Genomic DNA, 13,175 nt, shown 5'->3' on the forward strand with positions numbered 1-13,175 from the left:
CCCTCCCACCATCACCAGCCTGCCCAGCCTCTGGCCTCAAATATTGTAGAATCTGAGAGAATTTTACCGGAATCCTCATCAGGATCCCATTTTCAGAGTAGCAATATTCACAATCTGCTGAACTGAAAGCCTGGCTTTTAAGAATACAGCATTAGTATTTTTAAAGGATTATTTCTTTAGTTATAATTTTTCTTCATTATAACTGACTATTGATACAGCCAATTCATTTTATGACAAAACTGTGGCCTGTAAAGAAATGAGGTGGAGCACCAGAACAGCAAGAAGTCCAGGAGAAAAAACAAAAACAAGCCAAAAACCTCTCATTAAGGAAACAGCACTGTTTCGAAGTGATGTAATTAATTCAGAGATCAATAAAAAGACTCCATAACAAAGACCTCAAATGCTTCCAAAACCAGCTTGTTTCCATTCTGAATCTCTCTTTTTATTTGTAAAGACTGGCATTACAATTGAAAAGGACTCAAAATGGAGTGATGTACACATCATTGGTGTTTCATGATGCAACTGATGAATCCCTGAATGGATATTGCTTCAGCTTTGCTTTTAAAAAATAATTTAATGAGAAAATCTTCAACTCCACTATCGATCACAGGTGGCAGAAATGAAAGAAAGAAAAAGAAAAGAAACCAAAACTACTGTCAAATTCATAACATATACATTGTTGGCTGATGACACTTGTTCCAGATGTACAATAAAGCCCACAACACTTTATTACTATGGATATAATTATTGTGAATGTTTTTTTCATGTTGATCAACTTGCTTCTGAAGGTTGTTTTTTGATTGTTTTAAACTTGCATAATAAACATGCAATGAAACATTTCTTGTTAAAGTGTTTTTTGCAGTCGTCTTGTTTTCATACAAAGATTTCATAAAGTTGCAGTGTTGTATCAGAGCATTACCAAAATAAGAGCAAAAGCTAAAGAGGAAGGTAAATGTGAAATGAATTTTATGAGAATAACCTAATCTTGTCCTGAGACACTCCAGTCTTATTAAAAAGATGTGCACAATCAAATCCCTTCTTCCCAAACCCACCAAAACCACAAAATAAATATTAACTTGGAAGAAAGGGAAGACATAAAGAAAAAAAAAAAATGATGTCATCATGCACTCATCTTCTGCATAGCTCAACCCACATATAGTAAGGCACTATTTCCCCACAACTTAGTGTCCACAACAATCTTTTACAGTGCTCTGCGAACTACATATAGTTCCTTCCAGGATGATGAAATAAACAGATTGAATGAGTGTTGCTACCATGTCACCCCATGTGTGATCTTATAGACAAGGGCATCATCTGGCAGTTTCAGAAATAAGCTGTCTCAAGTCTCTTCTTATGTGTGCATGTTATCTATAGGGATATTTTTTGTGTGTGCAAGTGGTTGGTTTGTTTTCCAGAGTTGCTGTTATTTTTCATTGTTCTTCACTCCAGTGTTCTCAAAGCAAATACACAAGAAAATAAAAGCGCAGTTGGGTCATTAAAAACAGAGCTTTGGTGCTCCAAAAAGCACACAGCTTTGGGGATTTAAGAAATCTGTTAGACATTCCCAAAAGAGCTGGGAAATACATGGACATATTTTCGTCTGGAAATCCTCATCTCTGCTTAGTTGAGCTGGTCTTCATATTGTTTTCGGAAGCAATCACCGGCAGGGAAAAACTCCCAGCACCGTTCTTGATACATTTTCCATACATAGGATTCCTGAAAGAAACACAATTTACACAATTTAACTTCATTCAATGAGAAAGCACCAGCCATGACTTTTTTCGTTCTCTTTTATTTATATACTGCTTCACTTTTTTGATTCTGTGCATATCAGGTCGTTGTATATCAATCTACAAAATCATGTTAATGATTTTGATCAGTTTAGAGTAGCTTTTAGATTTTTGTCACCTAGTCAAAAAGCACTAGAGAAACACATAGAAGAGGACCAGGTAGTTTAGTTCTTATTGCACATTCAGGAGCACGGTAAAGCTCAGTTAAAGCTGGTCACAAGACAAATACCAGGGTAAGCAGAATATTTTCTGTCATAGAAATTTGACTGAATTTCTGCATCAGTCATTTCAAAACATGCCTACACACAATACATAAACCAAAATGGCCTTTAAAGGTATTTCTTAGAAGAGCAACATTTTCTGCATCAGTGGTGGTGGTGTTTGGTTTTTTGTTTGTTTGTTTTCTTTCTGATTACTTGTTCAGGTAAGGCTCTGTCTCCAGGCAGTCCAGAGAACAGTAAAGGATATGTCAGTTTATTTCCAATTTAATCACACCATTTAAATATGCTTTTTATTATACAATGTAGAAAGGACATGTGTTACATAAGTTATAGAATCATAGAATCATTTAGGTTGGAAAAGACCTTTAAGACCATTGAGTCCATCTGTAAACCTAACACTGCCAAGTCCACCACTAAACCATGTCCCTAGAAGTTATGTAGTATGAAGTACTCTCAATTTTCAAATTATCAGCTAACTATCAAAACTGAATGGTTAGTAGAAATCTGGCTTCAGTGAATATAGTAGGATACACTGTATGCCAAAAAAAAAGAAAACACAAATAAAAAAGACTTTTTTAAACATCTCATTTAATATGAAATTCTCAAATGACAAATGGATGTTCAAAAATAGCAAAGCAAATACATAAAATCTGATATGGGACAGGGCTGAGAAGATTTATGCAAAGAAGATGATTATAATTGCCCAGTACATACATCAGAGTTCAGAAAGAGTAAGCTACATAGATTTATAGCAAATCATCTCTCTGACCCACATCTGTAGGGCTACGTATATGGTGCTCTTCAGGTTTTTTGTTTTCTGATCTGCAACGTGGAAACATTTGCTTAGTCAGCTGCAAGACTATCACTAGGAAAAAACAGTAGTCTGTAAATCTGATGATACATTTTTTACTGACTTTAAGTATACTTAAAGGAAGTTGAAGGAAGCACCAGAAGTTTGAAAGAACAACAGCAAAGAAGAAACCTTCAGGGAAAATGTCTCTCACAGGTTTCATTTTAAATATGTGCACAAGCTCTTTCATATGGATTTATCCAGGAATGTAGACATAGAAGATCATATATATATAATAATAAAGGACAAAGACTATTAAAAAAGAATCAACAAGGAGAAATGAAGAGTGCTGCTTTCACAGGATGCTAAAATGTTCTGTTTCTCATTTTTGTTTATAGTCTGCATTTATGTTTTGTGGAAGTAACAATTTAAGAATAACAGGTCAGATAACAAAATAGGAATAGAAAGTACTACAGAATTGATACTCAATCTAACATTAAGCAACCAAAGCCCTAAGAGCTGTTTAGAAGAGTGAGAATTATGTTACATACCATATAGAGAGCTATTAATTAGAATACTTGTAGTTTTGCCAAACCTGAATGATTTTTATTTCAGAATCAGTCTTATTTAGTAACTGTTGACATTCATAGAGTTGTTCAACCTACCTGTCCTGTATGCTCTGTTTCATCTTTATTAATAAGATACATCAGAAAAAACCTACAAGCAAAGAAACACCTATTATGAATACAATGTTTGGAAACATTAGGCAACCCACAGAGGGATAGATATTTTTCAGGATGTACAGTGATAATGCTGTTCATGGACTTACAAAATCCAGAGTTCTACTTATGATAATATTCCCAGATGCATTAAATATACTTTCCTGACACTGTTGACATTTACTCGTTCAATGAATAGTATACTAAAATGCAAGAGATTCAGTTTGATTTACAGTAAATAGCAACTCCATTTCAGTGAAGATTTTTCTAAGATTTCTAATCTGGAAATTATAGCAGACATTTTCTTGCCCATGAACACCAGCTTGGAATTAGACAGAGAATAGTCATTGGAACTTTTTTTTCCCTCTCCCCACAATGAATAAGAAATGCTGCTGATGATTAAAAGATTTCTCTTATTGAAATTATAGGTTGGGGATATTTTACTAGTGTATGTAACTCAAGATCAACATGAGCAGAAAAGAACTTGTAATTTAAAAAATACATTAGTCTTGGGGGTTTGAGATATCTGACAGACACTAGGTAATAATTTCAAAATTTCACTCATAATAGACATTCTCTCCAAACATATGTAAAAATATAAAATATGACCATGCACAAAAATATCAAAAAACATTTCCTTAGGATGATGCACTTAAGAGTAAGTATGCCATACTATGTTATTTGTGTAGTACTTTGTAAGCAGGAACAAAATTCCACATGATGGTACTTTTAACATATTTTGTTTGCATAACCTGTTTTTCAGGTGGAAGTTCTTTATAGGGATGTTTGACTTTACAGTCTCATTATTTTGTGCGCATACAGTGCTAGTTTATAGACACAAAGTCACAATCTATCCATTGTTTCATACTGACAGCACTAGTATAAAACGCATTTTGGCACTGGATTTTTATATCTATTTGACAGGAGAAGACCAGTATAATACAGTGATTGTGGACCCAATAAATAATTTTATTTCCAGATTTAAAAAGACTGAGTTTAGCAGTCACTGATGCTCTGCTTGGATTTTCCGAAGGTGGACCTGATGTCCTTGGTCTGATCCCTCCCCTCTCTAGCTCCTTGTTCCAGTTCCCCTCCCTCCCTTTGTCCCCAGTTCTCTTAGTCAGCCTCAGCACTTCACTCAGAATATTTTGTCCAACGTAAGTCTTCCCTCTTTTGCGTTACTGCTTTGCTTGTGCACTCTCTCCATCAGTCTCCAGGCCAGCTCATACTGTTCCTCTGTACCTTACACAACACATTCAATTTTACAATGCCTCCACAGCCACATACTAAGTTCCCGGTTTCCATCTCCTAGCTCAGACAAACTTGGTGTGTCACAACCAAGCTGGAAACAAGGTAATGAAGTTTGTTCGTTCCTTGCTCCCATTGCCACAGAATTATATATTCAGATAGCATGAATGCACATCAAAGCCAAACAGTACTGACTCTTACTTAGATGCAAGAGAGCTGATCAGGTACTTGCAGAGGCTGCAAGGGTCATGAGTTAGCGAGGAGTTCATTTTTTACTGTACTCACAAATAATTGGCCAAGTTGTGCTCCTGTAGTGTGTGTGTTTCAAAGCCATGGGGCACTGTATCAAAGTAGTCATTTCCTATTCCACAGATAAAGCACTTTGTCTAAAAGAAAGAATACAGAGCACTTCAACAATATATATAACCCTGCCCCCCTTTGAGAAATGGCCAATAAAAATGTAACAATTTTCTTGAAAACGGCAATGCATCATGTATAATATGTGCTGAACAAAAAGGCTTTTCTTTTAATGATTGGGACTGGATACCTCAGCCAAAACACTTGAATAGAAGTTTAGCTGCCACCAGAATAGATTCTTACTGTTTTAAAAAAAAAAATAAAGCTTTGGCAGCTGTAAGTGAACAGGTATCAAGAGAAAGAATGGCATACAGCAGTCAAAGCTGATTTTTTATTTTCCTTTAACACTGTAAGTAGCACTCACTGTAAGTACCACTCACTGTAACATATGGCAATATTTACCTCAATGCCTATTGTCCTTGTCCAGCTGAAACTGAATATGCTCAAAGTTTAGATTACAAAACAGAGTAGGTTTGCAACAGTTTTCTGAGTTCTTACAGTCATAATTAAATGACAGAATAGAAAACCACCAAGTACAGGATACTTACACACATAGATTAACGAAAGAAAATTACATCCGAGATGAACTGTAACATGACACTGTTAACACCCTGTGTTAGAAACCTCTAGTCTGAAGATCCAAAAGACTTAAATAGCTACAGACATGTAATTCATTATAATATATAGCAATGTACAAAGATTTTTCTTGTTTACAAAAATGAAGATACAGGGATTAGTCTGAACTTTAAAAAGTCATGAGAAAATAACTTGTTAGGCTTTTTGTCTGAATTTTTGTTCACTTATCACTGACAGCAAAAAACTGGCCACACTTGATCTGGAGGTATTAAAAAAATCCATACTCGTAATTGGCAAACAAATCCAAAATATGCTTAGAGTAGAATATCAGTTTAGACAACCTGGATTTGTGTCCCATGCAAAGAGACATGCAAGGTAGCAGCTAGCACCTGTCAAAGCACAGCATACCTCTTTCACAAGAGGCAGCAAAGAATGGTAAATGCTATTCAGAACCTGGACGCCATCAGAGTTTTCTCTTCATGAAATTGTCTAAAAAGAATTTTATTGGGTACTAACTACTTATGTAAGTTCTTATATTTTAATAGATACAAAAAAAGTCAGTAAAAAAAAAATCCTATTTATTATTTCCATCTAATGAACTGAGATGGGAGAGTAGAATCTCATCCAGGAGATTGTATGATATTAGGCCGTGTACAGAACTGTACTTTCCTCTTAAAGAACTATCCACTAGCTAGACCACATTTTGATTGGAAACAGATATTCATGAAACCTGAAAACAGCAATTGGATGTTCTTACCTCCATGTCTTCCTTAACTTGCTCTTGCTGATCTCTTAACTCACCAAAAGCATCAATAATTAAACCTAGGGTTTAAGTTAAAATAATAGTTAATGTTCAAGAACAGAACTGTAACAAAGGATATTTGGAAATCCAAGGATAACTCTGACAAAGAATATTAAACAAGAATCCCATGCAGAAATAATAGAAGCCAATATACATTCCAAAGACCACAAAACCAACTCAATATGTGAAGAAAAATGAGCAAGTCAAAGAAAATGGCTACAGTAACATGGCTGGGAGTACATTTGGAATTATGAAATGGGACAAGCAGACTTCTGTTGTATTCACAGTGCTCTAATCTTGACTCAGTACATGAAGATGCATGTGGTTTTACAGTGATGGAGGCTTTACTATAGAAAGAATACTACTGTATGTTTAACAGAGTTCAGGGGCTTATTACATGGCAGATGCAGAGAGGCCCAGAGCTCTCTGCATCCTCTCTCATTATGGTTGTCATGTAGTACAAGATTCCACTGTCAGAGCTCTACAGATGTAAGGGGTCATTTCAAGGAGATACAGAAAGAACAAAAACCACCACAGACTATGGCTCAGGTTATAAATTCTTTATGATTCTCCCTTCACTTACACCAATACAAATAAGGACTAACTCCACAAACATTATTGACATTACTGTGCTGTAAAACTGATGAATACCAGATGAGAATTATACTCAAAGCTTGACAGCTAAGGTCTCTACTCTTCAGCCACTCACAAAATGAGAAAACAAACAGTATGAGATATGCCACTTCAGGCTATAAAAAATTTTGCACCCTCCCCAAGCCCTTTAAAAAACTTATTGCTTGAATAAGAGTTATAAATAATTTACCACAAGCTCAGAGTCACCTTCTAAACTTCCTTGTAGGAAGTGAGAAAGCATCCTTACTGCTGTCAAAATCATAAGTTAGCTAACTGTTAGCTGACAGAAAGCAATAAGGTATCACTATCTATAACAGCAACTGGACCTAGCAAAAATCATTACATGTTTTTCCAAAATCAAGAATATACTTCTGTTAATTTGTGCAAACTTTAATAAAACATGATCTTCTGGGCATTCTTGACAATATTTTGAAGGTATAATATGTAAACAGATAGGGCTTTTAAGTACTTTAGGTAATAACATTAAACATCATTAATACAAACATAATAGAAAAAATCCTGACTTTCCAAAATTCAGTATCCACTATCCAGATTACAACAGTGAGCCACACTATGAGTCAAATAGTTTCACTCAAATTCAGATGCTAACCTGATGGCAGCTGACTTTCCATTGTCATTAACCAGGATATACTAAAGCTGTTTCTTATCAAGCACCTTTCTTTACTCTTTGACATTTGTTCAAGTAAGCAGGCATCATACCAAACAGAGGTTTTTGTGTAAGAAAAGATTAAACCTCTTAAAGCTATGTTCCAATTTTCACACCACTACCACCAATCTCAAGGTTTGTCAGACAGCCAAGAACATTAGATGTTGGCAGGGGGAATACTGACAGCACCCGCTACTGATTTTGTCCATATAAGCTCACAAAGGATGGGTTATGCTGAAAGATAATTTTAAGGTATGCCACAAGATTTCTAATCACTTTCTAATCACTTCTCTTGCTGATCATTTACAGGAGGCTTTTAGAAAGGGCAATGAGAAGATAGAAACTGTAGTGACACTACTATTCTCACAGCAAAGAGCTTTTTTTGTTTCCACTGATGCAGTTAGAGACTGTTAATTTTACAGACTAGGAAGAACAGCATATGGATAAAAGCCAGCTGGGTGTGATTTGCTATATAAATCTGTGCTTCATGATCTGTCCTCGTGTCCTGGTTGAATCTTAGGTGTGTGATTACCATAGCAGTAAGACCTTTGTACTGCTAAAGAACACTTTCAGTCTCACCATGGGTTACAAACATATACCTTGAATAATTGCAAGCAGGATGACAATCACAAAGAAGAAAAAAGTGATGTCAAAGATAATCCGATAGATTTCATATTCATCTCCTGCTGGATCCTCTATTTCGTCACCAATGCCTCCACCTGCACGTACTCCAACGTACATGTGAAACATGTAGCACTAGAAAACACAACACAAAGGGATACAAAGTAAAGTAAAAATAGCTAAAAGTAAAAATACCCACTGTTGCAAATTCAGTAATTGGCAGAACTGGTCTATGGTCTAGCAACTATACTATGTCAAGTCATTTTTTTCTCCCCTTTGAGGTTATGTACATTTCTGAAGGAGGTGAAATGCTGCTGTGCAGCTGAAGCTGCAGTAGTTCATGTTCTGTCATTACGTAGCAGTTCAAAAAGATTAAAGGTTCAACTACCTTAAGCCCAGCAGTGCACCTTGATTCACATACAATCGTTTCAGTCATGTACAAATAGGAAATACCGTTACCGCTACAGCTATCTCCTTTTCCGTTTTCCTAGCTCAAAAGTGAATGACTTTCCCCATCTTTGGTGTTTCAAACAAAAATTAAAAAAACCCAAACCAAACAAAAAACCTTTGAGAATGTTTGTGCAGAGGACAGGCTAATGATGGAAAAATGAGACTGATACTGTGAAACTACAATCTGAAAAGTGGCATAATAGGTCTCTTGGTACAGTTGTGTGGGATGCTGACAATGCAAAATTTCCAGTTTATCATGCTATAATTTAATAGAAAATTATGATATCACTCTCAGAGGCCTGGAGCAGGGGATTGGTTCTTTTTCTTCAAGTAGCTTTGCAAACTACAGGTCCAGGGTTCTCACTCCCTATCAAAAAATAGTGATGACAATAACAAACAAAACCATACAAAAAATCCATTCTTTTATTTCTATGCCACACTTACCTCCGAAACCCCTTATATAAGAAATCGATATAGTAACATACAATGCTGAGTGACCAATGGCTGAAAAATGCAACAATTTTTAGAGACAGTTTTTATTTCACCATTGAAAGTCGATCATTAACTTAATGATTGAATGCAGTTAGTTATCTAAAAAGTTTTAAGTTATTTTTCTGCTTCTAAAAATAGAAATACATTCTCTGTACTTTAGTTTTCTTTTTTTTAACATCCCATTGCAAGTCTTATCACTTTTACAAAAGACAACCTTGATTTTATAGCACATCGCATGTTATTCTAACTAACTCATTCGTGGACTCTATTATAGCCTTTTTGTAAGTGTACTTTCGGAGAATTACAGAGCAGGTCAGGTCAGAAGGGACTTCGGGAGGTCTCTGGTCCAAATCCTGCTCCAAGCAAGGTCCACTATAAGCTCAGACAAAATTGCTCTGGGCTTTATCCAGTCAGGTCATTACAACCTCCTAAGGATGGAGACTACACAACCTCCCAGCAACCTGATCTACTGCTCTCCTCAGTCAGAACACCTTTTTCCGCTTTATGTCCATGGTCTCCTGCCATGCACTGCTGTAAAGAGCCCGGATTTGTCTTCCCAATAACCTCTCTGCAGGCACTTGGGAGATGCTCTTACACTACTCCCCCCCCCCCCCCCCCCCCGCCCCCAAGCTTTCTCTTCTCCAGGCCAAACAAGCCCAATTGCCTCAGCCTCTCTTCCCAGGGCAAGTGCTCCAGCACCTGACAATTTAGTGGCCCTCCACTGATTTATGCTCCAGTTTATCTACGTCTTTCTTGTACTGAATGTCCCAAACTGGACAAAAACATAGACATACTAGTCTGCTTCCACAGTTTACCTAATTATTGGGCTTTTTAATGGTGTCAGTTCCCTGGGAATTATTCTATCGCATAACATACTGAAATATATTTAACTTTGTTGTACGTGATTGCTTTTAGAAGGGTATTAACAGCAACACATCTTAGAAATTCTTCATGTTTAAGCTCTACCTACCATTCACAACTGCAAAGCCTGGCTCTGTCTCAGTAAGCACAAAATAATTTTCAGTGGTTCTGAGCACAGGAGAGATTTCAGTAACAAAATTGCCAATTGAAGATAATCATGGCAATTCATGCTAAGGGAAACTGATGGATTTCCAGGCTTAAACAAGCATTTCAGTACCTAAATTATTTATGTCCTTGCCTATAACTGACCCTCCTCCTGAATGGCCTGTAGAACCTCAAGATTCAGAAGTACTGCCCTTTAACTGACTCAGCTCAGCTTCACAGCTTGTAGTTGCTTTTCATTTTTTGAGAATACCATCACATTTCTTCTATTCATTTATAGATGTGATTGTTTAACATACACAAGGTATATCTAGTTGTTAGGGAGATTCATTATATTTGTTCCTTTGCCTTCAATTACAGTTTTTCCTGTTGCTGGCTAATGATACGACTGTATGAAAAGGAATTACAAGAAGGTCAGGGCAAAAACATAACAGTTCAAGAAAAAATCCAGAAAGCAAAGTAAGACTTACTGTTAGCATATCATCACATTTCATGTCTGGCATATCACCATCTTCACTCTTGTTGTAGAACTTGCGGAAAAAATTGAATGCCACTACTGTATACAAGTATACTACTACTGCCAGTAATCCCACTGTTAGGACAAGCTGAAAGACAAAATTATAGAGTTTATATAACACCACCATGGAATTATGCTATACAATTTTCTTTGCAGAAAGAGAAGGAAAGTAACAATAATCTATATGTACTAGCAGAAGGAAAACATTCTTTACTTTTTCTCTGTCTCTTTGCATATCTTTGTAGTATTTGGTAATATATCTGCATATTTTCATGCAAAGATTGAGCATTTCAGCTGTTTTATTTTGACAGAAAAGTACGCTTCAGAAACATGATTACAAAGACAAATCTTGCAAATCTAGTGCATACATACACAATCAAACAATCCATTAGAATCCTATAAAAGCCACACAATCAGACAAAAATATCTGAAAGTTTATTACCTAATAGTAATAGTACTACCATTAAATATCACCTATTATATAACTGCAATATAGTATTTCTACTACTTTAATACTGAAACAATTTTATTTACATCTATGAAATCTCATATAAAACAAACTGTTCCTAATATTCTAATATCTACCTCAGAGAAGCAGCAACAAATACCCCACTGCTCAACTGCAGCATCATTAAAATTTTGCCTTGAGCTTTATGGAAATCAGCTGGAAGTGAACTGCAATATCCTGCAAATTCATATTTCAGTTGCATAACTGCCAGACCTAAAAAGTTCCTTATCATAAATAATGCCCCCTTCCTTCATAGATAATTTGCTAAAACTTCAGGAATATTTTTAAAAGGTAGAATACTTCACTTTTTTCAGGTGCAGACTGATTTTTTTTCCACTTTTTTGTTCTTTTAAGAAATCAGAATTAAGAATTTAAGAAATTCTGTTCTTTAAAGGGCAAAGAATGCAGTCTGTTGATTTCCGTAACTTTTCAAGACACAATTTTTGTGCCACAAATGAAACTTAAGTTTGCCACATAAATTAAAAGAAATAACAGTTTGTCAAGGTGAGTTCATACTTAAGAGTCTTCTACATGTCATGTGCTTCACTAGCTATTTTGAAATATAAACTGTGTCCATTTAAATGTGTATTACCTCTCAAAAAATGTTGACAAGGACAGCGCATTTGAAGGCAGAATTAAATTAAATCAATCACCTTTTGCATTTATAAAAAAACATTGCTAATGACTTTATGTTTCTCTAGTATTCAACTTGCTTAAACAAAAGAGAATAAAACCAAAAACCCCTATAAAAGCACTTTTGATAGATTTTGAAATGGCACTTGCCACCAGATTTCTAAAGCACCCACACTGTATAAAGTCAGAACTGAAGTTCCATCTTACTACAACAGCACATAAGCATACACAACAGAGAAGACCTTTATGTTACCATTCCCAGCCCACTTGAATAAGAATTATATTAGCTGCCTTGCTGGAAGATCTTCTAAGCAGACCAAGGATGGCTTCTTTATCATTAAAAGTTGTTTATAAAGGTCCTTTGAACTAGGAAGGCCATCAGACTTGAGGAACACTCAGTCTCAGGTTACATTAAATGCCGTTCCTACAACAGATCTCAGCAGATGAAAAGCCTTAGCTATTTTCTTTACTTAAATCAGAAATCCAATTTCTGATTTTGTAGCTTCTTTGAGAAAAGATTTCTTATTATCAAAGAGCTGAGTTTCTCAAACAAACAGCCCTCTAACAGAAAGAAGAACTGGGTCTCAACTGGACCTTTCCTTAGATGGAGCTTGAAAAAATTTTAAACAGAAACTTTATGACACAGTTGCTTATAACAGCTAGAGACTGTCACACATCCTAGCCCCTTTTTCTTATGCTTATAAATTCCATTGGCTAGTTTCCCCACTGACTCAAGTTCTAAACTTCATGATGAAAGAACAATTCTGTTGTCAATCTTCAGAGCAGCTGAATTAAGTCATGAAGAGATCTTTCCTGTGTACTCCTTAAGTAAAAAAGCTGAAAAGGGATGACAGTTGATACCTGTTTGCCATTGTGGGTCACTGATGACAGGATAGTTCGCAATGTCTTGAATCCCATTGCAATGTCAAGGAGATGAGCAGCAAAGAAAAAATTGTTGTAATGGCCAAGGACTGACATGGTCATGTACCACGCTAGGTAAAGGAAAGACTAACAGAAAAAACAAGTACATCACAAAATAAAACTCATGGCTATTATCTTTAACTTAATTCAAAACACTAAGGAAAGGTAGAAATTGTTTGAATGTGTTTTTCTTTAAATAGAAAACAA

The 13,175-nt window shown here is 35.8% G+C and overlaps 1 protein-coding gene across 1 annotated transcript in view; it reads right to left on the reverse strand.

The window, feature by feature from the left end:
• Positions 1-1,620: 1,620 nt before the first annotated feature.
• RYR2 (ryanodine receptor 2) overlaps positions 1,621-13,175 on the reverse strand; it is a gene marked incomplete at both ends in the record, with an annotated part of 441,781 nt that continues 430,226 nt past the window's right edge. Inside the window, 7 exons of the mRNA XM_082305460.1 lie at positions 1,621-1,716; positions 3,467-3,518; positions 5,054-5,154; positions 6,459-6,523; positions 8,403-8,559; positions 10,860-10,994; positions 12,909-13,055. Coding sequence (XP_082161586.1) covers positions 1,621-1,716; positions 3,467-3,518; positions 5,054-5,154; positions 6,459-6,523; positions 8,403-8,559; positions 10,860-10,994; positions 12,909-13,055 — 753 coding nt within the window. The remainder of the gene's footprint in view (positions 1,717-3,466; positions 3,519-5,053; positions 5,155-6,458; positions 6,524-8,402; positions 8,560-10,859; positions 10,995-12,908; positions 13,056-13,175) is intronic.

The sequence above is a fragment of the Platalea leucorodia genome (genome assembly GCF_965183815.1).
Source record: "Platalea leucorodia genome assembly, chromosome: 3".
Classification (NCBI taxonomy): Eukaryota; Metazoa; Chordata; class Aves; order Pelecaniformes; family Threskiornithidae; genus Platalea; species Platalea leucorodia.